This window comes from Clarias gariepinus, chromosome 1 (assembly GCF_024256425.1).
Source record: "Clarias gariepinus isolate MV-2021 ecotype Netherlands chromosome 1, CGAR_prim_01v2, whole genome shotgun sequence".
Classification (NCBI taxonomy): Eukaryota; Metazoa; Chordata; class Actinopteri; order Siluriformes; family Clariidae; genus Clarias; species Clarias gariepinus.
The window spans coordinates 12,600,956-12,628,022 of record NC_071100.1 but is presented as its reverse complement, the minus strand read 5'-3'; the positions used below and the strand labels follow the sequence as shown (position 1 = coordinate 12,628,022).

Sequence of the window (27,067 nt, the reverse complement as noted above, 5' to 3'; positions counted from 1 at the left end):
GGCTTCAGAGTGTTTTTTTTGTTTGTTTCTTTCAGCTGTAGGAAATTACAACAAAAAAAAAATTAGAAAAAAAGCTACGTCAAATGTATTTAAACACTTTCAGTACCAAGTTGTGGAATTATCCATTTTTATTTGAAATGTATTAACTCCCTTAAATATCAGATGACATAAGGAGGTGATAAAGTTACAGCAAAACAATAAAAAAGTATTGACACACATTTAAAAATTCCAAGTCAAGTGGTCTTATCTGAACTTTTTCAAGACACTGGTGTAAAAAAAAAATTTGCTCGTCAGCACTTTTAACAAAACCGACGCCCTTTAACATTGTGAGAAAAAAGAAAGACATTTTACTGCTGGACTTTTTCACTTGACCGTGTTCCTGCATAAACTATATACAATATAAAAATACATCAGGAGACGAGCACTAAAACCGGAAAAAAAAAAAAAAGAGGTCAGCGTAACTTTCACTTCATCAGGAACAGGACCGTCACTCGTCCAGGTGTCACGGTTAAACACCATCACTGAGACTTTACAAAGCAACAGAGTCATCTCACACACACACACACACACACAATCTCTAAATGATGCCATTTCCAAATGTGTTTATAGAAGCAGACCCGCATTGTTTGTTGCCTGGGTAACCAGCTAACACATTTGTGAAGGTGCAAAGTATATAAGGCAGAAATGACAAACGTCAAACAACGGGAGTCAAAGACTGAGCGAGCCAGATCCATCTGTAGTGTTAAGAGTGAGAGAGAGAGGGAGAGAGAGAAAGAGAGAGAGAGAGAGAGATCCGGGCCAGGGAAACATATTTCACACCGAGCTCATGATTTACACCAGCGTGACACAGGAAAGATTAAATATCAGGTCCGGCACAGGGAGAGAGGTGAACTCCACGCGTTACTCACACAAAATTACCGCTCGAGGAAAGAACGCTAGCGCGCTGCGATGCTAACATAAACCGCGTGACCATTACAAGGTACGGTTTGTGCTAAAACTTCCACAAACATAAAAAAAGACAAAACTACCCCGCCCTGGCCGATCGCTTAACAAACTACCTGGCCCTGGCCGACAGCTAAATAAACTACCTCGCCCTGGCTGACTGCTAAACAAAACTACCTTGCCCTGACTAGCTAAATATAAACCATATCACTTTGGACAAGTACTACTAAACTAAACACTGTCCGACTCATAATAAACTACCAAACACTCGACAAATATCAACAAATCATCTGACACTCGCCAACTAGGCCGATTAATATACTACATGATAAACAATTTTTACATTTGCTACACAATTCTTCCAAACTACCAAACATTTGCTAATCGCTAATACACTTCCAATTATGGCCTTTGGCACACACCTTTTAATGGTTAATGACAGTTCTGGGGTCAGCAGTCCAACATCTAAAGTTTTTCCTAACTACCAGTGAACAATCCAACATCTCTACCTACTAGCCCACACATTGATTTCTTATAAACTACCTTAAATCTATTCTAAGCTATCTAATAATAAAACACCTTACACTGTAGTGTTACCTGCCCAACCTTTACCATGTGACATTAAATTCACTCCACCAACAACATTAATTTTATATAAAAAAACACATTGAGGTACAGGTACTTGCCGAGGGCTTTCCTGTGCTACGCTGATTATTCCATCCTAAATTTAAAATTAAAAGAAAAATGAAATCTATTCCTTAGATTGGAAGAAATAAAATGTTAGCTGGATTACTTGAGAATTGGTGAGAAATAAAGCCACATTTAAAGGAAAATATATATATATATATATAAACAAAAAGGACTGAAATGCATGAAAACGATACATTCACTTATATCAAGCAAATTACTAAAAAAAAATTTATCTTAAAATATACAGATTTTAAGATTCCAGATCATTTTTCACCACTACAAGTATCCCTGAATTTTCCCCAAAGTAATGCTTCCTATATGTATTTCAATTTAAAACCTTCATTTCTTAAACTCCTTCTAGACTAATTGATTTTTAAGTACTGAAATTCCAAATTAGTGTTGGTTAACAAACAGGGTTTTCCCTAAGCTACGCTCTGCTGATGATGATGACGCGCTAAAGAAAGAAAGAGAACGTCATGGTTAAAAAAGCACCAGGAGTAAATAATTGAGGCTATGAGTGCAGTGTCCTGATTTAGCTGAAGGCGCTCTGGTTTATTTCGTGCTGCTGAAAAGGCCTTTAGTTTCAGCTGCCCTGAAAAACGCACCACTGCTTTCAGCTGTCCGCCGAGCATTTGGGTCCAACAGGTTTCTCTATTTAAAAAAAAAATAAAAAAGATATAAAAATGTTCGAGTCAGTTTATAAAGCGCTAAAGTCCATTTGAATGACCGCCGGTACATACAGATGGTAACTAGCACTAAAACTGTGGTAATAAAAAATTTAAAAAATAGCTCGGCCCTGCACAAAGAACAACGTTTACGACTACGCCTGACGAAACTTTAGGCTTTAAAACTAAAGCAAGCTCATCGACCTTTAACCTTTGAGCTTTATTTACTTTTCCAACATCTTATCTGAAAGGTAACGTGGCTGACACTGGCTGTAAAGGAGTGTGTAAAGTGAAAGGTTGTTTCCTGAAACGCTAACACATGACAGGTGGATTAGTTCAGGAATTCTTCCAGATACACGGCTAACGGTCAAGAAAAATAAATGAATAAAAGAAACACAGTGACTGGCAGGTTTAAAGAAAAATACACAGAAATAATAATAATAATAATAATAATAATAATAATCAGTCCTTGTAGACTTACTCAAACAAAAAAAAATTCCACTTGCTAACTAATAAGAATTAGCTCACATTGCTGATCACGATTACACTCTATTATTACTTTCTAATTAAATCTCATTATTTAGGAGATTTTATTACAATATGACGTATGAAACTCTCTCAGCTATACGCTAATTTGTGATCTAGCTTAAACTTGCTACCTGATCATAAACTACCTCACATTTACAGTTAAACTAGCGACATCTGAAGTTACCCAGTCTTGGCCACTAAATTAGTGTTAAACTATTCTACTAGTAAACTAGGTCAATATTTGCTAACTACTAGCAAAGCGGCTTACTTGTAAGAGTAAACTCCCTAGTAAACGACCTAACCCCTACCAGCTACAAGCAAATTATTTTATGTTTTTATATTGGTGAATTAGCTTGTACTTCTATGTACATACATATTGCTAACTCTTACTAAACTACTTAGCGTTCATCTATTACAAGTTAGCTTCTCGCTAATATTGCCAGTCAGCTAGCTTAGTACACAAGTTCAATCTTGTGATTACCAAATTAATTTTAGCTTCATGTTTTGTTAAACCAAATATATTCAAAGGCTAAGATTTTTTTTTTTTTTTTTACTACAGATTCGCCATCTTTGTGTGTGCGATTCTTTTTACACAACCGAGTTTATTAAGTGTGATTCCTCTTAGTGCTAGAAACGGTTTATCTTTTATTTGTTAACCGTCTGGAGCTGTGTGAGGGACAAACGTTGCTCACGTTGCTCTCTGAAGCGATAGTGTGCCTCCTTCCTTTCGGCTTTTTTTTTTTTATCTTTTCCTCTCACTCACTTACTCATTCACTCACGCAAAAAAAAAATGCCGGGCATGTCGAAGGAGCCAGCGTACATTCCACACGTTCCTCAGGGTGGGGGTGGGTGTGTGTGTGTAGGAGTTACAGGGGACGAGGACAAAGAGGCGGGTGGGGGGGGGGATGTTTCCGGTTGATTCTGTCAGAAAAATGAGGGGCGAGATAGGGAATAAAAGCAGTGCTTTCTCTGCACGGCTACTGAACGTGCGTGTGTGTGTGTGTATGTATGCGTGTGTCTCCCCACACACACTCCCCCCCCCACCAACCAAGCAACACACACACACACACACACACACACAGACACACACACACTGTTGTCAGTAAGAATATGACTAAGCGACACGCCGGAAGGCCGAACGCTCAGGTGACCTGTTCTTAATCTGAGTCACACGGCAGGCGCATTAGCCGCCTCGGCTAGCTCGATCCACCGGCGGCACGCTGCGTGACTCACTCGCACACTGACTCCAAAAGTAAATACGTGTGATGCAGCACTTTACCGCGCCGCTCGCCACAGCCGAATCCCGCAGAACACTAGCTTTAGTTTAAACTTTAAGCCTTGTTTTACATCGCGGCTTAGTTTCTGTTGCGTGAACTTTCACCTGACCTTACTTAAAGACTTCACTACTAACATTTTAGTGACTTTAACGCTTCAGGTTTTTTCCCCCCATAGCTAGCTAATATTTACATATTGTTAGTGTGCATATTTTTTTGTGCTAGCTAACATTTTTTCCCCTTCTTTAACATTTAAAAAACTTTTTTTTTACCATTTTATCTTGTTTTTAAACATTTTTAGCTAGCTAACATTTTTTAAAACAAATTCAGCTAGCTAACATTTTTACCATTATATTTTACCATTTTTAAAAATCTTTTTAACAATAAAAAAAGTTTAGTCATCTATGTTTTTTTTTTTTTACCTGTTTTTACCTAGCAAAAACTTTTTTTTTAACTAGCTAACATTTTTTTTAGTTAGCAAACCTTTACGTATTGTAAAGTTTACACTCTAGCTGCATGGACGAACAGCTGGACGAACTACAGGTGTAAGAGACGTTTCTGTCGATCGGTCCGCTTGTGAAAATGTCTGAGTGAATGTTTGTCACTTTGTGTGTTGCGCGGGGGCTAGCATCATGCGTAAGGTCACGCGTCCTGCTGACGCTTCTTAAGCATTCGTATCGCTCATTTATTTTCTACTACTTCTTCTTCTTCTTCTTATTATTATTATATTTTGCATTTAGCTACATCGAGTGCTAGCGATACAAACTGGCCTTGGATTCACTGACAGACCTATTACAGGCCTAGTAAAAAAAAACTTTTTTAAAGTAGCCCGTCCCACACACACACACACACACATGCACACTCACACACCCTATCCGTATTCACACCATCGCCTCTGTCCCCAGCTGAGTGAATGAAAGCACTTCCTGCCGCTCTCCCTCTCTCTCTCGCTAACGCGGTGGACCTCGCTGAGACAGTAGCGGACCGCTCGCCAAGAACGTCCGGGCCGCGCTGCATCCCAATGAACTGAGGTTCACCCCCCCCCCCCGGCGACACCCGGTTAGGGCCCCTCCGTCCGTTCCAGCCTCGGCGTCCATTCAGCGACGTGATAATGGATCGAGAGCCGGAACACGGCCGCCGTCCAAGCACCATAAGTCGGCCACTGTGGCTTTGTGGCCGTGTCATGTGCGTCCGTGGGAGCAGAACGCGCTGCCATGTTTCGTTACCCACAATGAGAAAAACCAACGAGTATGTGTGTGCGTGTGTTTGCGTGTGCGCATGTGTGCGTGTGTGAGAAGAGGAAGTTGGTTTGTATGTGAGAATGAGAGAGAGAGCGAGAGAGAGAGAGAGAGAGAGAAAAACAAGTTCACATTGAATGAAACTGCTCACAATGCCATTAGCTGTGTGTGTTTAAAAATATGACATCAGCTGACACATTAAAAAAACATGTTTTTTTACTCGCCCTTAAACCTGCCTGTGTGACATCATAAAAAAGACCCAAGATTTTCAGTGTATAAAAGACGTGGAATTTCACATCATTTGAAATCCAAGTTTAGAGCTTTTGTAAGAAAAAAAGAAAAAATACATCCAGCATAACTTCTCGACCCTGACAGTGTTTTCACATTATTAATTTTTTCCTCCGTACGCAGATACACATGCATATTTCCACTCTCCGATGCAGCTGGTGGCAGTATGCACCACGACGCAAGACAGGAACAGTCATTTTTTACACTGTGCTGAATATCATAGATATTTTGAAAACAATATTGTGAGCGAAGCACAAGGAGACTGCGGAGGAGACAGGCAGACAGACAGACAGACAGACAGACAGCACTGATGATGTCGTGTCTGTCCAGCGGTCTACTTCCATTCTCAGGTACGGCTGGCTTCTATATCTGATTCGACTCGAGTCTCGATTGTGCTCTCGCTGATTGGGATGAGCCAGACTTTGCAATAAAACGAATCCATCCATCTTTGTGACATCATCAAAAACAAACCATGTTTTATTTTTCCCCCCTCAGTAATCAATATTTTCAATAGATAAAACACTAAAAAGAAAAAAAAAAAAAGCTTTTTCTCACAATGACTCAGCTCTATAAAGTGACCTCTGACCTCTCAGAGCTGCTGATCCGACACGACTGGTTTGGCTGCCCTGAAGTTATTGCGCCGCACACCAACCAAGTTGCACCGACACCCCCCCCCCCCCCCCATTGTTTACGTACATAGGGAGTGTACAAACTTATGAGCACTTCTCTTTCTGATGCTGAGATTTGAGACGATAAAAAAAAACCCTGGCGATGTCTGATATCTGAAGGAGAACTTCATCAGACTCAAACCACACACACACACACACACACACACACACACTTGTTAGTTGTATTAACTTTTAAATTAAGCACACAGATTACTCTGTAGGTGTAGAATAACTGCCTGTTGGTTATCTTCTGTGCTTTACAAAGTCCAACCATAAGGAAGGTGACCCAAGACTCACACCAGCGGGTGACGTGTTGCTTACTTGTGGGCGTGGCCTGTGCCGCAGTGACAAACAGTAGCTAGCCATGTGTAGCTAAAACCAATCAAATCTAAAGAACAAGCTCAAGAGCGGTCACCAGAGGGCGCCAATGATCTCTACCGCTTCCTTCCGCACAGTTTTACGAGAGACCCTACGAGTCTGCGTCCCTCTAAGTTAGTCTCGGGTGTAAACGTAGGATCTGTGTGATAACTAACCAAACACGTTCTGCAGAAAGACGCGTGAAAAGAATAAAAACATGGAACGTTACCTGCGTAGAAGCGCAGCAGGGACCCCAACTCGGTGTTCATGCCTTCCTCCTGGACACGCCACGGGTCCTTAAAGCCGAGCTTGAAAAGGAAGTCGTTCTGGAGCTGCAGCGGCCGTTCGTCCGGGGCGAGCCGACGCGCCGCCTCCCCGTGCAGCTGCACGTACAGCGCCGGGGAAGAGTCGCGCTCAGAGGACGAAGAGCCGACCCGGGACCGGGACGTCGGAGGGTCGGGCTCGTCGCCCAGCTTCGATACGGAATCCGAAGTCAGGCTCATTTTCTCTGGCCGGTCCTTAACGTCGTCAGTGAAGTTATCCAGCCCCGGAAGGACGGGATCGGTGTCGGGGTCAACGCCGCCGCCGCCCGGAGGGCCCTCCAGTTCGAGCTCGTCTGACGAGCTCCCGTACGTGTCGAGTCCCTCTGTGGCGCTGTCAAACGCCGGACTCAGTGCGGACGCGTCCGTCCCTAACACCATGTCGTCGCTCAGGGAGTCCCGGTGCTCGCCGAGTTTAGAGCTGAGCTCGTCGTCCGAGACGGAGTTCCGGACACGGCCGCCCGCTCCCTCGTCATCATTGTCGTCGTCGTCGTCATCGTCGTCGTCGTCATTCCGCGTACGCGAGCCGTCCAAGACGTCTGAATCCGAACGGGGCGAGAACAGTCCCACGTCAGGAACCGTCTGTAAAAGCAAAAGTCTCAACCTGTCGCCCGGCCCCGACCCCATGTCCCCGACGACATCCTGAGGACATTGACAGTTCCCGTTGACGTCCGCGGCCGGGTGAGGTCTCGGCCCGATCCGCACCACGGAGCCGCCCAGCTGGAGCAGACGCAGGGCGATCTCGGACGCCGTGGTCTCCTGGGTGCACAGGACGGGCCTCGGGGGACTGCAGGGCGACAGCTGGTCGTGGACGTGGACCGAGCCGCGGTGCAGGTCGGCGCGGATCCACTGCCGGTCTGCGGGCTGCAGCTGCGCGTTCTGCCGGCGCTTCAGCAGCGTCTTGCGGTCCAGCGTCGATGAGGTGGAGGAGGAGGAGGGGGGCGGCGGCACCGGGACCGGGGTCATCTTCCCCGTGGCGGCGGTGGCGGAGAGGTTCCTCTTCAGCCGCCGCCTTTTTAACAGCAGCGAGTTGGAGCTGCCGGTGAACGCGCGAGCGCTCTTCGAGGATTTCAGCGCCGCCTTGCCGCCCAGGATCAACTGCGCGCCGCGGTTACCGTTAAGGAGGTCTACCCGCGGCGGAGCCGTCGTCTGTCTCCCTCCGCCATCATCACCATCACCTCCACCGTTACCGCTCGGACTCCTCAACTTATTATTCTGATCTGAAGCGGATTTCCAGAAGTTTCCCTCCGCCAGCCTCGCGCCGTCCATCTCTTCCGTCGCTCTCGCGTCCGCCTCAGCGCCGTGTACCGACGCACGCACGAGCTGCACGCCGTCTGCGCGGCGCCGTCACTCTGCCGCACATCGGAGTCGGTTTAAAAAACAAACAAAAAAAAAAAACCGTCAACGTCAACCTTTAGCCTAACGGACGGACGGGCAGAAGAAGGGAAGCTCGAGACCGAGCTTGACGTACGTACGCGCGCGAGGGCGGAGACGCCGCTATGCGTCTCATTTACGCAGAAATGTATAGCAAAGCTCCGTCTGTGTATGTATGCGCAACACCCGACCGTCGCCCGACCTCCTCTTTACGCAAATCGAGTGCTACATATTCATGAGGTAGATAGCTTATGAGCTCTATGGGGCGACGCCGACAAAATGGCGCCCCGTCGCCTACGCGTGTGGGGCTCGCCGCGCTGGGAAGTGTAGTTCTCCAAGAGCTGAAATCAGCAGTTGAGTACGCTTAATAGACTACATTTCCCAGGAGGCGTTGCGTGCAGCCAATGGCGATCGTTGTTTTGGAACGTTACAACCCGCCCATTTCATTTAAGGCGCAAGGGGGATCTTTCCTTTTTGTTTGTTTAAAAAGTATACGTATAATATATATATTTAAACGCTAGCATGTCTCTCTCTCTCTCAGACAAGTTTTATATAGCACTGTGTGTGTTTAGGTGGACAATTTTACTAAGATCTTAACGGTGTCTAATTGTAGTTTCTGAGAATGCAGGTAAAGACTACATTTTCCGTAAGGCGTTGCGTGTAGCCAATGGCGACCGTTGTTTTGGAATGTGACGACCATCCTTCCTCAAAGGCGCAAGTCGGACGTTTCTGTTTGTTTTTAAAAAGTTTATTCATAAAATATATGTTGTTACGTTTTTAAGTTTATTTGTAAATTTGTATGAGAAATGTTCTTTCTTTTCGCGTTCTCTCTCAACTTTAATACAAGGTTTATATATCAATGAGTGAGTTTTTTTGTGTGTGTGGTCACTTTTATTAACATCTCGACTCTGGACTGGAACTATAGATTCGCCATTTTGAAAAACTTGACTTAAAGTTACTGCGCGTCGGCCCCCCTCTTAATATTTTAATCCTACCCGGTTTTCTTGTACGTACGTCCCGCCCCCACTTTTACGATTGGTTAATACGGACTGGCCTTCTGCGTTTTACGTCACACGCTCAAGCTCTCCTCCTATCAACACGCACGTTGATCGGAATACAGGTGGGAGAGGAAGAATAAACGAACAGCCTGTGAACTACCGCCATCTAGTGTTGGTTTTAGTCACTGACCGGTTCAAAATCTTCATACAGACATCATAGACACTGCTCTGATGGTGTTGGTGCTCTATTGATAGTGGCAAAGTCATAGTGTACAAGTTTTTTTTTTTTTTTCCTATTTGTTCTTCTAAGGATTTTTTTAGCATTGTTTTGGGTGTTCTTACCCTGCTCAAAAATCATGAAAATCAGCATACAGGTTGGAATCTGCTGCCATTAGGACACCTGAATTGCTGGGTTTCCTCTTTAAAAAAAATCTACTGCCAGTTTAATACATTTTGATTAGTGATTTTTGTCACCTAAGGCTTGCTGAATAAAATCCTATTCGAACTTCCAAACAACAAAATAACTCCAAGTTAAGGTTTAGAATAAAATAAAACTCATTGAAGTATATTACAGCGAGACAGTGCATGTGGGCCTCAGTGTCCTGTTGGATCGAAGCTTTGCTCCGACATTCGTTTTTTTTGTTTGTTTTTTTGAGTAAACAATTTATAATAAATTTGTTTCATGCACAAGGGTGAAAGTCAAGCACATGAATCAGGACTCAAATCAGCATACAGGTTAGAGGGTGATGAGATTTCAATCAAGGCTTTCAAAAGCTAACTAATGGATGAACCGATCAAATCAATCAATTAAATCAACAAGTCAATCAGTAGGTACGTAATGTCACTGCCTTTATTTACAAAAGAAAGTGAAAAGCCCAGCTCATACAGTACATAAGAGATGAATCAAGGATCTGCTAAAGAGCCGACTCTTTTGGTCTGAATCTTTTTTTCTTGCTTATGGTCAGTCTCACACACAGGCAGGTGTGAAGACCTGATGCTCGAACATTTTTACGTGTTCTGTTGCTACGTGAATAAACCAGCCGGGATGTGAACAATGATAAAGTGAGTGAAGTCGAGGCAGAGGTCTGTTTTGGTCATTGTGTTTTATTTAATGGAGATAAAGCAGTCTGTAGCACACTGGAAGCTAAAACATCTCCCAGAATTCTGTCTCTCTCTCATTCACTCAGTCTCTCACACACAGACTCACTCACACACACTTACATGGGGGGAAAAAAGAAAAGAAATTTAGAAAGGGGAAAAAAAAAAAGAAAGAAAAGAAAAGGAAAAAACACTTATTGCTGAATTCACAATCCTGCAGGTCCAACAGGTCCAGTCTGAGGGGAGGGGGACTGACGGACAAGATTTCCACTTTTACGGCCAAATTTCGATACATTTTTATTAATTAATTAATTAATTAATTTGTTTGTGCAAAGGTAGTCCGGGGCAACAGGACACACTGCTTTACAATTTATAAAAATCTGACACGTCATCAGCTTCACTGTAAAGTGGCGTATTAAATCACGAACGTCTACATCAGGTGTGATGTCAATAAATTGATGACGCATCAGTAAACAAAATCGTTCCTTTATCCTCTTTATAAAAAAAAAAAAAAGAAAGAAAGAAAGAAAAAAGTTTTGGCACCTTTGTTTTTTAAGCAGTGTGCACATTCAAGCTCCGTAAAAGACGGTGTGTGAAATTCCTGGACGGAGGGTTTTTTTTTTCCTCCAAAGCTTGAAAAGGTAACACTTGAAGATAGTTTCATTTTTATTTTTTGAAATAAAAAATAATAATAATAATAATAATTCATTCCTATTTGGGCAAAAAAAAAATTGGGGAGGGGGGCACAAACTTTTGCACTACATCCGATTCGACTCGGCTGTGCGTTTATACCTGTAGCAATCTTCAGTTAAATGTTCATTACGAGCTTAGAAACGTATGAAATTTTTTACGTGCTGATTTTTTTTCTAGCATTTCCGTCGTTACGGTAGAGCGCGGCCGTTTTTTTTTTTTTCTGTTTTTGTGCAATTTTTCCTAAAAACTTTCGTAGAAAATCTTGATGATGGTTGGTGATGACAAAGATATACGGAACCCCTTTAAAAATAATTTAAAAATAATAACAATAACTTTTAGTGATTCTCTAAAATCGCTGCGTCATGTCGTTGCCATAGAAACACAACGCTCCTAAGAGAGATCCGTAGCTAAAGTGAAGCATGCTTATAATACGCTAATGAGACCGGGGCAGAACTTACACGTTCTCCTAAACAAAACAAAAAAACAAAACAAAAAAAAGAGAGTAAGTTGTACAAGTTTGTGGAGAAGCGACGGGTCGCCTGGGCGATTTACGACCTCACGTAAGGCTTCCCGTCGCCGAACCTGAACCCGATGGTGTGGATTGGATGGGAATGTGGCATTCACGTCAGTAATCATGCAATTTATACCCATGTGTTTAACATCCTGAAAAACAAACCAAAAACAAAGAAAAATAAATAAATCATATACTAAGCATTCGATTTCAGATAAAACGTAGCAAGTTATTGAAATATTTTTTAAAAAGTAAATAAAGAAATAACTATCACATAAAATATTGGCCTTTAAAGTGGTTTAGTCCATTCTACAACTTACAGCGATGTGAAAAAAAAATGTAATTAAATAAAATGTGGAAAAAACAACAAAAACAAACAAAACAAAAAGAAAAAAAAGAGGAAAAAAGAGGAAAAAACGGCTTCTCGTTACATTTCCTTACAGGCGTAAAAAAATATTGCTCAGTCTCATCAGCGTTAAAAAATGAAATTTAAATGCAGGGTAATATTTCGTATCTATCCCATAATTCTACAAAGCAAATGTGTGTGTTTCGATTGGCCAAAAAAAATAATAATAATTACACGCATTAGAAAAAAAAACATCAATAAATAATTTCGTGAAAAATCCCTGGGCTTCGAACTGAGATTTGGGTTGAGCTAGTTTCCTTAGAGGATAAATAAATTAAATAGTTATAATAATTATCATTTATAAAAAAAGAAAGAAAAAAAAGCATGAAACAGAAGAACAAAAAAAAGGCAGCCTTAGAACAATTAATTAAAAAATATTAGAAATAATCATTTCCAAAAAGTAATCGACGCACAAACGTTCAAAACGAAAAACAGACACTTTTCATATATAATGGTATAATCATGTTACAGATCCATATAGCTGCATCCTCAGAGCCGCACGCAAGCCCTTCCGTGTTTAAATAAAGGTTCCCGTTCCTCATTTGTATAATAACGCGTTTTACACCTTTAAAATATTCTACTCAATAATCCGGTATAAACAGAATGTACAGGTGGCGAGGGCACGAAGCGCCGTCTGAGCTCCTGCCGCTCACAGTTTGCTGCAGAGGTCCATAGAGTCTGTACAGTGCGGCAGAGCTCGCAGGCCTCGCCCGCTTCTGCCTCTGTGTGTGTGTGTGTGTGTGGGGGGGGGTGTACAGGACGGCGCTGGCCAGTAGAGGGCACCAGAGAAACGATGATCAAGAACACGAATCGACATATTGCACATCAAAATCATTCGGTCTGAGCCGGAGTGGCTCCAGCGCCACCATCGGGCCGTCCAGGAGAAAACATCAACAGCCTGTGTGTGTGTGTGTGTATTAAAAAAAAAAAAAAAAAAAAAAAAAGTGCCAACACATCAATGCCAGTGAAAAGCCGCATCGTATCGAGGCCTGTTCCCGGCTAAGACGTGTACGTTTATACTAAGATGGAGTGTGTATGGAGTGTGTGTGGGGTATTTGTTTTGTTTGTTTTTCTTTTCCCACCGAGGTTTTGGGCCGCATCCTGGGTTTTGTAAAAAGGCATCAAATTAAGTTCCCTCTAAAGGACTTGGCGTCTAGTGTGATTTCGTGCACCGCCGATCTGACCAGCAGGTGTGTGTGGGTCCGGTCCTCGCTCGTCTACGGCCTGTGAAACCTGCAAATTAAAAAAAAAATAATAATAAAAGAATTAATAACACGTGAACAATCGGTGTATAATCACGTTCAGGTATCAAGTGCACTTTTCCAACCTGGACCCTCGGCTGAGTCTGAATCTCAAGCTATGTTGAAAGGGGCGGAGCTTATGAGACTCCGGTCACCTCCCGATACGATGTGATCACGATACCTCGGTGCCGAGTCCATTAATACTGTGATTTTATAAATATCCCGATTCAATTTTACCTGATTTAGTGACACTCGTTAACCTTTTTAAAAAAAAAAAGATTTTAATGAGTAGCCCTTTAATAACATTTAGTTTTCTCACTTAAAACCCAAACGCAGCATTTAAACACAATACAAATACATGCGAGGTTTTATATCTGCAAAGTGGCACTTGCCTCTTTTTATATATAAATACATGTATATATATATATATATATATATATATATATATATATATATATATATATATATAGTATCTGAATTTGTAGATAATCCCAACATGGCCACAAACTTACATAATGAGGATGGGGTGCACAAACTTTTGCACTCATCTGTATATTTGCTTGTGTTTTTGTTTGCTGTACCTGGTTAAATGGCGACTGGATTCATGCACTTCCATCTCCGTGCTCTTGTAATCGTTGAGCTCCTTCCTTATGGCAGCCTGAAAGGAACAAACACACACACACACACACACACACACACACGGCTGTGAGCGGACGAGTAAAAATATACCGCTTTTAAAGCCACACCATGCATCATTCATAGCCTGACTAAAAGATTTCAATAATGTACGAGGAATAAAAATGATAAAAATGTGCAGAGAAAGAGGGAGAAAAGAAACAGATCTTAAGATCCTGAGCTTCACCTACTGTATGAATGACATTTCACATTCTGTAGCTACTTTAAAAAAGTAACAACTATAAACACAGACATGTTGAACAGAGTCAGTAGTTATAATGTAAAAAAAAAAAAAAAAAAAAAATCCACTATGTCCCAGTTTGACTTGTACAATGTACAGTACTGCATGTATACATGGAGCGTTCAAGTCAAACCGGGACTTATGAGTGTTCACTTAATTAAGCTGCATGTACAGTAACAGTCAAAAGTTTGGACAAAAGTTTGGATTTATTCAGTTTTTTTTTATTTTTTTATCAAAACAAGGTAATAAGGTAACCTTATTAGGTAATTAAATAACAATAATAACAATCAGTTATTATTTTAAGACATAAAGGTCAGTTATTCTGGAGAAGTTGTCAAGTGCATTTGTAAAACCCATCAAGCTCCATGATGAAACTGTCTCTCATGAAGACCTTCCCAGGAAAACAAAACCAAACCTGACGTCTGCTGCAGAGGAGACGTTCATTTAGAGTCACCAGCCTCAGAAATCACCAATTAACAACCAACACCTCAGATTAGAGCCGTTATGAAGGATTTACGGAGCAGAAGTAGGAGATACATCTCAATACCAACTGTTCAAATATGAGATTATTGTATATTTTGATGATGAGAAAGAAATAAACGTCACAAAAGACCATGCGATTAGAAGGTGTGTCCAAACTTTTGACTGGTAGCGTATGTACAGTATACATTTGAAGTTGATTTTAACATTGTGAACAGGGATGGTTCCTCAAGCATCAGTCTCGAGGATGTTATCAGAAATACCCTTAAAACAGGGTGGAGAAAAATATGACCTTGACGTGACCTTGACGTTCAATTCCAAAACCCAATCAGGTCATCCTCTGGTTGCGGTGATGAACCCCATGGAGATCATTCAACCTTACGGTCGCTGAAACCCTCGGGCACAAGCGTGGACAGAAACGTTGCCCAAAATACAGCTTTTGTCTAAACAGGAACTTTTCAGAGATTTGACCTTGCTCTGACCTTGGACCTCGATCTCTGGATTATAGGAATAACTCTGCACAAACCGTTAAAATCGTTGGTTTTATCACTCTAAGCCGTAGAAACACAGAGGCTCCACCTTACTTTTAAACGGATTTGATTCCCGTCTTCATAACAGGCCGTTTTCTAGGTCTGAAATTAGCTCCGCCCCTAGTCGGAACAGCTGCTCGGCCTAGCCACGCCCCCTTTTCCTTAAATGGCAGTTCCCTTACTTATTGGAAAATAGAAAAACAGTAGAGTGGGTAGTGATTAGCATTGTCGTCTTGCACCTCCAGGATCCGGGTTCGATTCCCGTCTGTGTGTGCAAGAATGTTACCCTCATAACCACTGCAGTGTTTCGCATTCTTCTTTGCTTTCTCATGCTTTCTTTTCTTTACCACAAACCAGCAGACAGAAAAAAAAAACCTCAAGCATCCGCACGATGAGCTCAGCGCGCCGAGACTTCCTGTCATTTCTCATTGTGAGATATAAAAACCAGTCGGCTCCGTGGTAACGTCACCGTCCCAGCGTGTCCTTCTGCGAACGCGTCACTGCTCTATTCACGAGCACACATTACTGCCAAACTACTCCTGAGCACTCACAAAGCGAGCAGGAAGCGTTACAAACAGCCCATAACCCCAGACGCTGGGGTACAAAGGGGAACCGTTAAATTGCTCACCGACGCGAGAAGCAGATCTAAACACACCTGGGCCAGAGTTATAATAAACTGATGACGCAAACCTATAATGAAGGATTTGATTTTTTTTTTAATGGTGATGCCAATTAGTACCTGGTAACAAACCAACTCACAGAAGAGCACGAACAGAAGCATGCAGATATCTGCAAACAAAAAGATTCATCACTACGAGCGGAACGGAAACATCCCCAATCACCGATGAGAAAAAGTCAACCATCAGCTGGAAAATGTATCAATGCTTACAGTTTCCTGGGATTCTCAAGGGCCAGAAGTATTGGAACACTATTAGGGAAAAGTTTTAACAATCAACAGTGCTCGTTATAGTGAAACGCTTATTAAAGAGCTGAGGCCTAAACTTTGGATCAAACGCAGAGGACCGACACCCGAGGACGTCATGATCTCGCACGACGATGCACAATTCACCTGTTTGGTCTCCTGAAAGCAGCCAAAGTGTAATGGAAAGCAAACATACCTTGTCTGCAGCAGTGAGGCGTGTCCAGGGTTTATCGGCCCGCCGGTCGTAGTCCTGAGCGTCGGCTACTTCTACGTAATCGCTGAACCGGATCAGGATCTTGGCCTGTCGCAGTTCCTCCACCGTAGGCCTTTGGCTGAGCTGCAAGCACAAGCAACTGCTAGTACGAACAGGATACATGAACATACAGTATTGATTCACTCATGTCCCTTTAGAGGCTCTGTACTCGTTGACTCTTTTCTTTTTCCCCAATTAAAATCAGAATCTATTCATTAACCGTGTACATGTAAATGGATTACATGTACATGTAATTGGTGGCTTAGTGGATAGTACTGTCGCCTTGGACCTCCAGGTCCCAGGTTCCAAATCCCACCTTGGGGTGTGTGTACATGGACGTTGCATGTTCTTCCTGTGCTTGGTGGGTTTCCTCCGTGTACTCCGGTTTCCTCCCACAGTCCAAAGACATGCAGATTAGGCTAACTGGCATTACCAAATTGCCCATAACGTGTATATAGGCCTATTGACCATGGGTCCTACCACGGCCGTTCATAAAGCGTATAAATACAATGGCCACGACTGTCCTCTACGGTCCCTAGGACTACAGAGGTTCCTAGAGGGATGGATTAGGAATTCTAAACAACAGTTTATCCCATACCATCACTAGTAGGATAGTTTATTTTTATTATTATTATTATTGTGTTTCGATAATCCTGTTGGTTTGGATGAGACTTTTTTTTTTTTTAAGGTTGGTGTCAAAACAAGATTTTCAGATCAGTGTGAAAATCCAGACAGAGGCTGAATGAATCCAACCTGGACCAGACAAATGAAGCGTTTACAAAGACAGTGTGTTCTTTTCAGGTAAAGAACTGAACATAATCGTCTTTGGACTCACTCTTATAAAAGGCCCATTATAAAAGAAGCAGTAATGTGTAATTCCAGATGAACCATTTGACATTAATAGCTGCTATACCAGACCCGGCGAGGTAAGACACTGCTTCGGCGCTATTACACGGCAAGAGACGAACCGCAAAAGCCCAGACTAGACGTTGAAGTCTGAGTACAGGCGACGGTGTTACACTTGGAATATGAAAAGGTGTAGTTCGACGCTGATTGCAGATTGTGTCTCACCTTGCGCGAGAGTCTCCGTTTGATTTCCCTTTTCTCCTCCAGCTCCTCCTGTTCATTCCGTGCTGCAAAAAAAAAAAAAAAAAAAAGACACAAGATTGAAGTCACCTCGTACTTATAGGTTCATCATCATGAAAAAAGAGCTTCAACCTCAAGATAAGCATTAATCGTGACAAATGACAAGATTGGCTTATGAAAGGCTTTTCATCCTCGATTCTTCAACATTCTTCACCTGAGGTGAGGATGCAACCTGAATGCTAAGCTAGCGCACACACTTCCATGTTAAGACAAAACTAGGCCAGAGGAGGACGTCCGTTTCAGTGAGGCTTAGAGGAAGAAAAACCAAAACAGGCATTCCCTTGAGCTCTCCGCACCGGACCACTTTCCAGCATGTTATCTCAAGCAAAGCCTCATGTTTCATGGGGAAGAGGAAAAAAAAAAAAAAACTTGCTGTAGGCTAAAAACAAAATTGTCTGCAACATATCAGAAAGAGATTCTGCCTTTTTGGCAACCAAAACACTGCCTGTTTAAAAGGGAAAAAGAAATTAAAATAATAATAACTCCATCCTCCCACTGGGTTTTATGTTCATATAAGAGACGTTTTTTTAAACACATATTTTGAAAGGGGGAATCTAGGTCACTCTGTACTGCAAACACTGAAACAGTCCATGACTTACAAAATAGAGACTTCACCAAACCCAGTGCACATACTACAGAAAGAACTTAAAAGTTCCTTTAGAGGTCTGTGAAACTTTCTAGGCTAAACCAGTATATCCTAATCCGTCAAGCAACGATTCGTCTTATTGTGTCGAGGTAAGTCATGAATTGCTTCACACTGGTTAAATATAATTTAGTTTCCTTGGAAATTGCGGTTTCTCCTAATTCACGAACCGCAAGGAGAATCGACGCATAGTGTACTTTTATACCATATTATTCAAAGCATCTTAAAAACGAAGATAATTGAAACTGAGGCAATGCTTTGATTTAAACTTATGCAAGGATGCATAGATGGATTGATGGACAGACATAGAGGTGGATGAATTGATGGATGGATTGATGGATGGATGGACGGACAGCAGACAGATGGATGGACAGACAGAGGTGGATGGATGGATAAATGGATGGACAAAGAGGTGGATGGATTGATAAACATACAGGTGTATGGATGGATAGATGGCCGGCCATACATACAGGTGGCTGGATAGATGGATGGACGGCCATACATAAAGGTGGCTGGATGGATGTATGGATGGATGGATGGGTGGATGGATGGACGGCCGGATGGATGGATGGATGGATGGGCATACATACATACAGGTGGCTGGATGGATGGATGGATGGATGGATGGACGGCCATACATACAGGTGGCTGGATGGATGGATGGATGGATGGACGGCCATACATACATACAGGTGGCTGGATGGATGGATGGACGGATGGATGGCCATACATACAGGTGGCTGGATGGATGGATGGATGGACGGATGGATGGATGGATGGATGGCCATACATACATGTGGCTGGATGGATGGATGGATGGATGGATGGATGGATGGATGGCCATACATACATGTGGCTGGATGGATGGATGGATGGCCATACATACATGTGGCTGGATTGGTGGATGGATGGATGGCCATACATACATGTGGCTGGATGGATGGATGGATGGATGGCCATACATACAGGTGGCTGGATGGATGAATGGATGGACATACAGATAGATACATAGATGGACCCATCTGTACGTCCATCTATTCATCAATCCAACAAAGTTGTGTGTTACTTGGCTGCCTTAGAAAACATGGTTTCTCCCAGTTCACAAATGGTATATTTTACACATTATCCAAAGCAACTTAAAATTACTAAACGATTAAACTGAGCGGGTTAGGCTCACTTGGTTTGAATTCACAACCTTCCTGATAAGTAAATGACTGCTTTAACCACTTAATCACCTAATCCTCCTACAGCCCATGAACCATCAGGAGTCCCAAATGCCCCCAAGTCCCCAATTGGAGATCTCTTGAAAGGTTTCGTAAACACAGGTTTTGAAGTGCTGTGTCAGATAGAAAAACATTTAACCAGTAAGCTTGTTTTAGTCTGGCAAGTTTTAGTTAGGAAAAAAAGTTCTCACTCTGGAGGAGGAACTGGATTTATACTACTGGAGCCAAAGTTTGCTTGGAAATATACCTACAGTTCCATAGTCCCTATAAATGATTCTGCAGAAGGAGGACTCATTTTTTGATACTGGTAGCACTCTCATCTTTAGCTGCTAACAAACAAAAACAGCATTTTGCTAACAATATTTCATCTTCAAATTTCTCAATTTGAAGGAGTTTGAGAAAAAAAAAAAAAAAAGACTGATGCTTCGGAAGATCCCAGGTTTAAACCCCACAACCACCAAGTTGCCACTGTTGGGCCCTTGAGCAAGGTCCTTAACCCTTAACCTTGTAATGCTTTACAGCTTGTGGCATTGGTAAATCTCACTGACGGGGTAAATGGAACAAATCCAGAATGAACACTCACGTTTCAGAATGTTTCGCTGCTCCAGCTCCTCCGCTGTTGGTCTTTGGCTCAGTCTCCTGAACAGAGACATACACACACAATGAACACAGTCAGTTCCTTACAGTGGACAGGTTTATAGTGTTGCACTGGTGTGAAAATTCACACCTGCCTGAAAAGACAAGCACAAGAAAAGCAGGGTTGCTGTGAAGTCCTGGCCTTCCAAAGCAGAGTCTAAGGGCATTTTTACATTAGAGCACGATTGATTTGTACCATGCCCAAGAAGGTTTGCTCAGAGGCAGGTAAGTTTTATGCTAGGTCTGATTTTTTTTCTAAAATATCAATAACATGTTAATATTAACGCTCTCATGTGCCATCATATTTCATCAGCTATGGCTGTGAGGGTCAGAGGATAAGCTAGGCAAGTTTTACGTGTACACAGATTCAAAGAAGACCGATGGAACTGAAAATTGTGCCTAAAGAAGAAACTACTTCCATGCTCAGGAACTATGAGCTTCCATATCTTATTCTATCTGTGGCCGAGTACACTGCACTGTGCCCGAGACTACCTCTTCAAACAAACTTGGGTACGGTTCTTGTCGGTCAAAATTAACCAGACCATGGGGTCAAGTTTTCTTGGAAAAAATCCTGGGTCCCTGAATAAAAAGACAAACAACCAAGTCTAGGGAGGGTTGAAAAGATTAATGGATGAGCAGAGGAAGGAATAACTTAAGAGAGATGGGGAGAGATGAATGTATGGATAGATGAGTCAACTAGATGTATGAAAAGAATGAGTAATACAGCATGAGGTAGGGATATAGCCTATGACTGGATGAATGGAGTGCCAAATGTAAAGGAAGGATAGAATGTTGGATGGACAGAGATGACCAGATGGACAGGGGTAGGGGGGATAGTGTGATAGACAGACGGCCAGGAGAAAAGTGGAATGGTAGCATGGACAGATGGAAGGCCAGACTAGGGAAGGATACACGAGGGAAAGACAGCCAGAAGTAAGAAAGGAAAGATGAATGGGTGGACATACAGATGAATTAAAATTGAGAGAAATGGAAGCATGGGTAGACTAATGACCAGGTAAGAAGGGATGGGTGAACAAAGATTGGTGTGGAGAAATGGAAGTGTAGATGGAAAGATGTCCAGAGGTAGGCAAGGATGGGTGAATGGATGGATGTACAGATGGATGTCAAGAATAATAGAAGCATGGGTAGATTACTGGATATAGGTAAGAAAAAAATTGGGTGACCAGATGGACAGATAGATCAAGAGATGTAAATACAGGCAGCTGTATAGAGGGATAGGGGTATAAATGGAGAAAAGGCCAGAAGTAGGCAAGGTAGGCCTGGCCAGAGGTGCATAGTTGGATGGAGGATGGTTGAGGAGCAGAGAGACAAAGAGACGACCGGGCAGACAATGCATCCCTTCCTTCCGTCCGTCCATCCTGTCAGACGAAGGGTGAGACAAACACTACCAGTAAAGAAAAGTCTGGGAAAGTATTTAAAATGGTCAAAATGAGGGTTTTAAATTTGCCCCAAATCCCTTCATCAGAGTACTGGATATTTGCCAACCGGTGTTGGAGTAGACATCCCTGTTCCATCTTCTACAGTAAATGTCTGCGGGCTGAGAAAGGTCATGCAACTTCCTGTGTATAAATCCATCCTTCATCTCTGCTCACCATCAACATCCACTCCTCCTTATCCTCCAAAAGCCCTCGGTATCACGCGAGCACCGGAGTGCGGACATGCCGCTTACGTCTTCCGTGTGAACGTTCTAACAACTTATTTATTGAAGTGCTAGGTTTGTTCCAAGTTCAAACTGAAGTAGTGATGATACAAGGACATCACTGTAACTCACTGTGTTTTATGGGTTACGGCTCGACACCAGCGCCATCATCCATTACAGCAACGACTTAAAAGTCTTGGAACGTAAACGTCGGTATGGCGAAAACGTCAAACGAAGCATCCACAAGGACGTGCGCTCGTTTGCGTTCGGTGGTCCATTGTAAATCTCTGCACACCAAGGCCCGGTCGCACAACACATCTCCCAGCCCTACTCTATGATGTAACAAGGTAACACAGGAAAGACAGACCTGAAATGACATGGAGCACATGGACGCCGAAACGTGTCGCTGCTGTTGTCCACGTTTCCATTACCGGATCGTTTGGCTTCGACCCCGAGGTAACCTCGTAAAATCTTTCCCTTTTTCATTCCTTTCACCTCAGAGCTGCAACATTCTGCATCTTCGGAAGAGCCGCAGGAAATCCTGTTAGCTTTAAATCCGGATTCCTCAAATCCGTCTTTTTTTTTTTTTCGTTCCTTGATAGTAGAGAAGTGTTTACGTATTCTATCACAATGCAGGAGAATATAATAAAGGCATCATTCATTTAAATTTATAAGCCAGAAATATACTTTACTATCCTCACTGCAAGATCGGATCAGGTGCAAAAATTTGTGCACCCTTTAGAAAAATGGATGTAACGAAGAGGGTCAGCCATGCTGTTAGCGTTCATTACCATCACTGAGATCTCTCTCTCTCTTTTATTAAAGTCCCAGAATGTCTTTTATAAGACACTCAGCCAACAGCGCTTACATGATGAACAGACTGGACGCCTGGCGTTTGCCTTTTTCCGCCCTGTCCGGTCTCGACAGTGAGCGTTGGTGCATTAGCATGCGCTAAATGATTTTAACATGTCTGGCCCTGATCTGGTCGATTCAGCAGCGTCAGTCTTCAGCGACGCCGACTTCTGGAGCCTTAAAGAGCAGAACATATTGTACAGCTTTAATCTCGTTTAGCTGGGAACAGTCAAGGACACGGTGCAGCGGGGATGACTCAGAAAGAGAGAGAGAAGGAAAGATAATGAGTAGAAGAGGGTGCAGAAGAGAGAGAGAGAGAGAGAGAAAACAGATAGGAAGTGAGATAGACGAAGAAAGAGAAAACAAATGATCGAGAGAAAGAGAGAAAAAGTAAGAAAGCAAGCAAGTAAAAAGAGAGAGGGTGAAAAAGTGAGAGAAAGCGAGCGAGTGAGAAAAAGTGAAAGAGACAGGAAGGGGGGGAAAGAAAGTGAGCGCGAGAGAGAGAGAGAGAGAGAGGGAGAGAGAGAGAGAGAGAGAGGGAGAGAGAGAGAGAGAGAGGGAGAGAGAGAGAGAGCGCAGGAGATTTGGCTGAAATTAGGTCAGCTCTGAATGGAGCTTCATGAGAGATCTGATGGCCTTCATCATTCACTGGGCCTTTTGCCCACTCTCTCTCACACACACACACACAGCTGGTGAAGTGTGAGAAAACAGTTTGCAGCATCATGATTTAAAAGCGTTTTTAAATTTTTATTTATTTCTTATTTCAATTCAGCAGCGTGGTGTTGCTTAGCAACGGTATTCACGTGCTGTGGAGTGAGTGCTCCGCTTTCTGCCTTCTTGTGTCACGGGAACATCAAAGTCTTGAAATCCATCAGTGTGTGCGTGCGTGCGTGTATGTGTGCGAGAGAGATTCTGACCGTGTGAGTTTGGTGCCGATCTGCTGCCTGGACTCGAGCCTCTCCTCGTCCGTCTGCATGGGCAGGATGTTCTTCTCCTCCAGCTCCCTCTTGGACGGCCTGTTACTCAGCTTTATAGCCAGCGAGTCTTTCCTCAACACCTTCAGGGCCAAAGTATCTGCACACACACATCGCACTCTGAGGTTAATTCTGTGCAGAATGTCATCCCGAGATGAATCAGAACACCTGTCTGAGAAGACTTCCTTTCTAAGACTTCCGCTCTAACACAGAGACACGCGAGTGTGTGGAACGGCTCGTCCCTTAACCCAACCTGCCGCGTGTGAGGCGAGCGTAAATCCAAGCTATGACATCCAGACTAGCATCATTAACATTAAAGAAGGAGCAAACTTAGACTACTTAACAATGAAATACACTATCGTTGCTATGGTAACCACCGCTCGCAGGGACATGTACGATGCCTGCTTAATCTACAAAAGACGTCTGGAAGGACATGAGGTTTAATGTTAACGGAAGGAGTCTCCAGTGTCAGTGCTCAGTATCAGTCGGAGGTAAACAGCTAACTCGTCTCGGGAACTTCCTCTGACATAAACATACAGTATATTTTACGATATAAAATCCATTACGTCATTCCACTAAAGAAGCTTTATAATCACTTGTAAAGAGCGAGTCGTCGTCCTCTTCGTCGTCCTCCTCGTCCTCTTCCTCCAGGTCGTCCTTGTACATGCTGGGTAAGTCCTCGTAGTCCGACTCGCTCGGCATGTTCTCTTTATCGTCCTCGCACTCGATCACCACCGTGGGCACCGGCCTGCCGTCCAAAAGACCACACGGCCCAGAATGCATCGCAGAACTGAGCGAGGAAAGAAACACAAACAAACAGCAATAAAGCAAAGAGTGAGGAGTTAAAGCACCAAACACACGCAAATTCTAAACTATTTTTGTATAGTAATAAACTATTTAAATTCGTATTCATTATATATATTTAATTTTATTATTTAAAGAAATTACAAAGAAGCTTTAAATTAAAACTAAAAGCGATAAAAATATTTTTTTCAGTAGGAATATTTTAGACAAGGAAAAAAAAAAAAAAAACACAAAAGAAGCCTAAAAAAATATATATATATATAAAAATATATATATAAATATATATATAATAAAATTATATTAATAATAAAAATATTTGTAAAAAAAAAAAATAAATAAAAAAATAAAGTGAGAAATGTTACATTATTTAAAAAAGAAAAAAAAAACTTAAGTAATTTTAGGACCAGAAAAAAAAAAAAGCACAAAATATTGCATTTCAGAAAAAAATTTCAGGAGGCCCCAAAATAAAAAAATAAATGAAATAAAATAAAAATACGTCATTAAAATTCATTATATGGACTAGAAAGTAAAATTGTGGAAAAAAAATATCTGGGCCAGAAATAATAAAAAAAAACCCTCACTGCATTTCATCAATTTCAATTATTAATTATACAGTAAATCCATCAGTAACCAGTTAATCCTAAAACATACACCATTATGCTTTACAATTAAAATAAATCCTAATAATCGGGACAGTGGCTTCAGAGAAAGACCTCGATTCATTGAGACTACAGTAATCAATTCCAAGATGAAGAATCTTTGAGGAATGCTGTTTAGCCAAATTGGATCTCTGCTGCGTTACGCAATGGACCCGAGCTGTGGCCGGCTTGGCATCGGGAAAAGACTGGCAGCGTTCGCATCCTGTCCCGTCGCCAATCGCTACGCAGGAAGGCCAGAGAGTGTGAGAGAGAGAGAGAGAGAGAGAGAGAGAGACAGCGAGCCTATGCTCCGTCTCACGTGTGGGGAAAGCGGGCCATGGAGTCGGCGTTGGGAGCGTTCGCCGAGCTGGGTCACGGTTCACAAACAGCACGCTGGAGATACGAGCTGGCTCTGACCTGATCTATATTCTAAAAAAAGAGCAACACTGGCCTTTCACATGCTCTTATGCTAATAGTCCCTGCATTTCAGCTACAGAGCAGCTAGACTGAAAAGCTGCTCTTTATTTTTAGCCAAATTCGAGGCTCAGCGGTTAAAAAAAGAAGAAAAAAAAAAAGATTAATTTTGTTTCAATTTTGTTATACAAAGAATTTTAAATCATGGCTTTCAAGTATCTCCTGGTAGCATGGTGGCGTAGTGGTTAGCATCGTCACCGTGCGCCTCCAGGGTCCGGGTTCGATTCCCACCTCGGGGTCTGTTGGTATTCATATTCTCCCCGTGCTTGGTGGGTTTCCTCTGGGTACTCCGGTTTCCTCCCACAGTCCGAAGACATCCAGATTAGGCTAATTGGTGCTTCCAAATTGTCTGTAGTGTGTGACCAGATTTTGACCAGAGGTTCTACCACGGTCGTAAAAATGGGAATTAATACAATCGTCACCATTGGTCTCCATGGTGGATGGATGGATGCATGGATGGAGGTTTATTCTGTATTGTTGTAGTACGAGCTCTGCACTGGCTACAGCTAACCTGTGCATTCTGGCTGATCTGTGTATGGCTATTACAAAACATAGCTAGCAGCTAGCTTGCTATTATTTCAAGAACAGTAGGTTATTGGATGCTAGCTGATGCTAGTTTTAAATTTAAACCTTTCAATCTTTTTTTTTTTACATTAAACTAATATTTAACTTTTATTCCAAATCCAATCCAAAGCGAGAAAACATATCAGAATTCGTTCTGGGGTTTCCAGTGTTGTGTTTTTTCGTCTATAGCGCTTTATCCTGGGTCCCGGGGGACCTGGAACCTATCCCAGGAGATTTGGAGCACAAGGTGGGGTACACCCTGGACAGGGTACCAATTCATCCCAAGGCGCACACACAGACACTCAGACCCTCGTCTACACGCTACAGGCACTTTGGGAACACCAATCAGTCTAATCTGCATGTCTTTGGACTGTGGGAGGAAACCGGAGTACCCGGAGGAAACCCACCAAGCACGGGGAGAACATGCAAACCTTATGCACACAGAGATGGGAATCGAACCTAGACCCTGGAGGTGCAAGGTAATAGTGCTGCCATCCATCAAGCTAGTTTAGGGGAAAAGATTGCAGATTGCAGACCCTTACAAAAAAAAACAAAAAAACACCCCCCTCCATAATCATCAGACTGACCTCTCGAGTCTCTGCATGGACAGCGCCAGGGTCTTGTTGAGCTCCTCGATGATGCGGCTGGGCACGCTGCCGTACTGCAGCTGGTGCGGGTGTCCGTGATGCCCCCCGAGGCTGCCGTAGTGCATTATGGGAGCGCATTTCCCCGGATAGGTGGCCAGAGGGCTCGGGGAGGAGACTGGCAGCTCCAGGCCTCCGGATGGCACGCAGATCATGACTTTCTTGGGAGGAAGAGGAGGAGAGTGTTTCCCCTGAACGCAGGGCAGCTTCAGGGTCTGACATGGCTCTGACGGAGGGGAAGGAAGAAGAACGCAAGAACGTGAATCAAAAGTCAAAAAGCAAAAATATGTGAGCTGTCATCATGCCACGAAGTGCTGGCACAGAAGCAGTAGCTGGACTAGATATCACCGCAGCCCACGCACGAACCCTTTGACATCTCGCTCTTTAATGAAACCCTGGTCATGTGACCTGGCGTGT

At 42.8% G+C, this 27,067-nt stretch overlaps 2 protein-coding genes across 2 annotated transcripts in view; both read right to left on the bottom strand.

The window, feature by feature from the left end:
* phlpp1 (PH domain and leucine rich repeat protein phosphatase 1) overlaps positions 1-8,613 on the bottom strand; it is a 55,036-nt gene extending 46,423 nt beyond the window's left edge. Inside the window, exon 1 of the mRNA XM_053493686.1 lies at positions 6,880-8,613. Coding sequence (XP_053349661.1) covers positions 6,880-8,239 — 1,360 coding nt within the window. The 5' untranslated portion in view covers positions 8,240-8,613. The remainder of the gene's footprint in view (positions 1-6,879) is intronic.
* Positions 8,614-13,201: 4,588 nt separating this feature from the next.
* Positions 13,202-27,067, bottom strand: part of LOC128527777 (phosphatase and actin regulator 1-like) — a 34,286-nt gene continuing 20,420 nt past the window's right edge. The window contains exons 5-12 of the mRNA XM_053500353.1: positions 26,594-26,876; positions 24,123-24,316; positions 23,470-23,626; positions 19,988-20,043; positions 17,464-17,525; positions 16,336-16,476; positions 13,873-13,949; positions 13,202-13,283 (exon numbers count right to left, since the gene is read on the bottom strand). Coding sequence (XP_053356328.1) covers positions 13,268-13,283; positions 13,873-13,949; positions 16,336-16,476; positions 17,464-17,525; positions 19,988-20,043; positions 23,470-23,626; positions 24,123-24,316; positions 26,594-26,876 — 986 coding nt within the window. The 3' untranslated portion in view covers positions 13,202-13,267. The remainder of the gene's footprint in view (positions 13,284-13,872; positions 13,950-16,335; positions 16,477-17,463; positions 17,526-19,987; positions 20,044-23,469; positions 23,627-24,122; positions 24,317-26,593; positions 26,877-27,067) is intronic.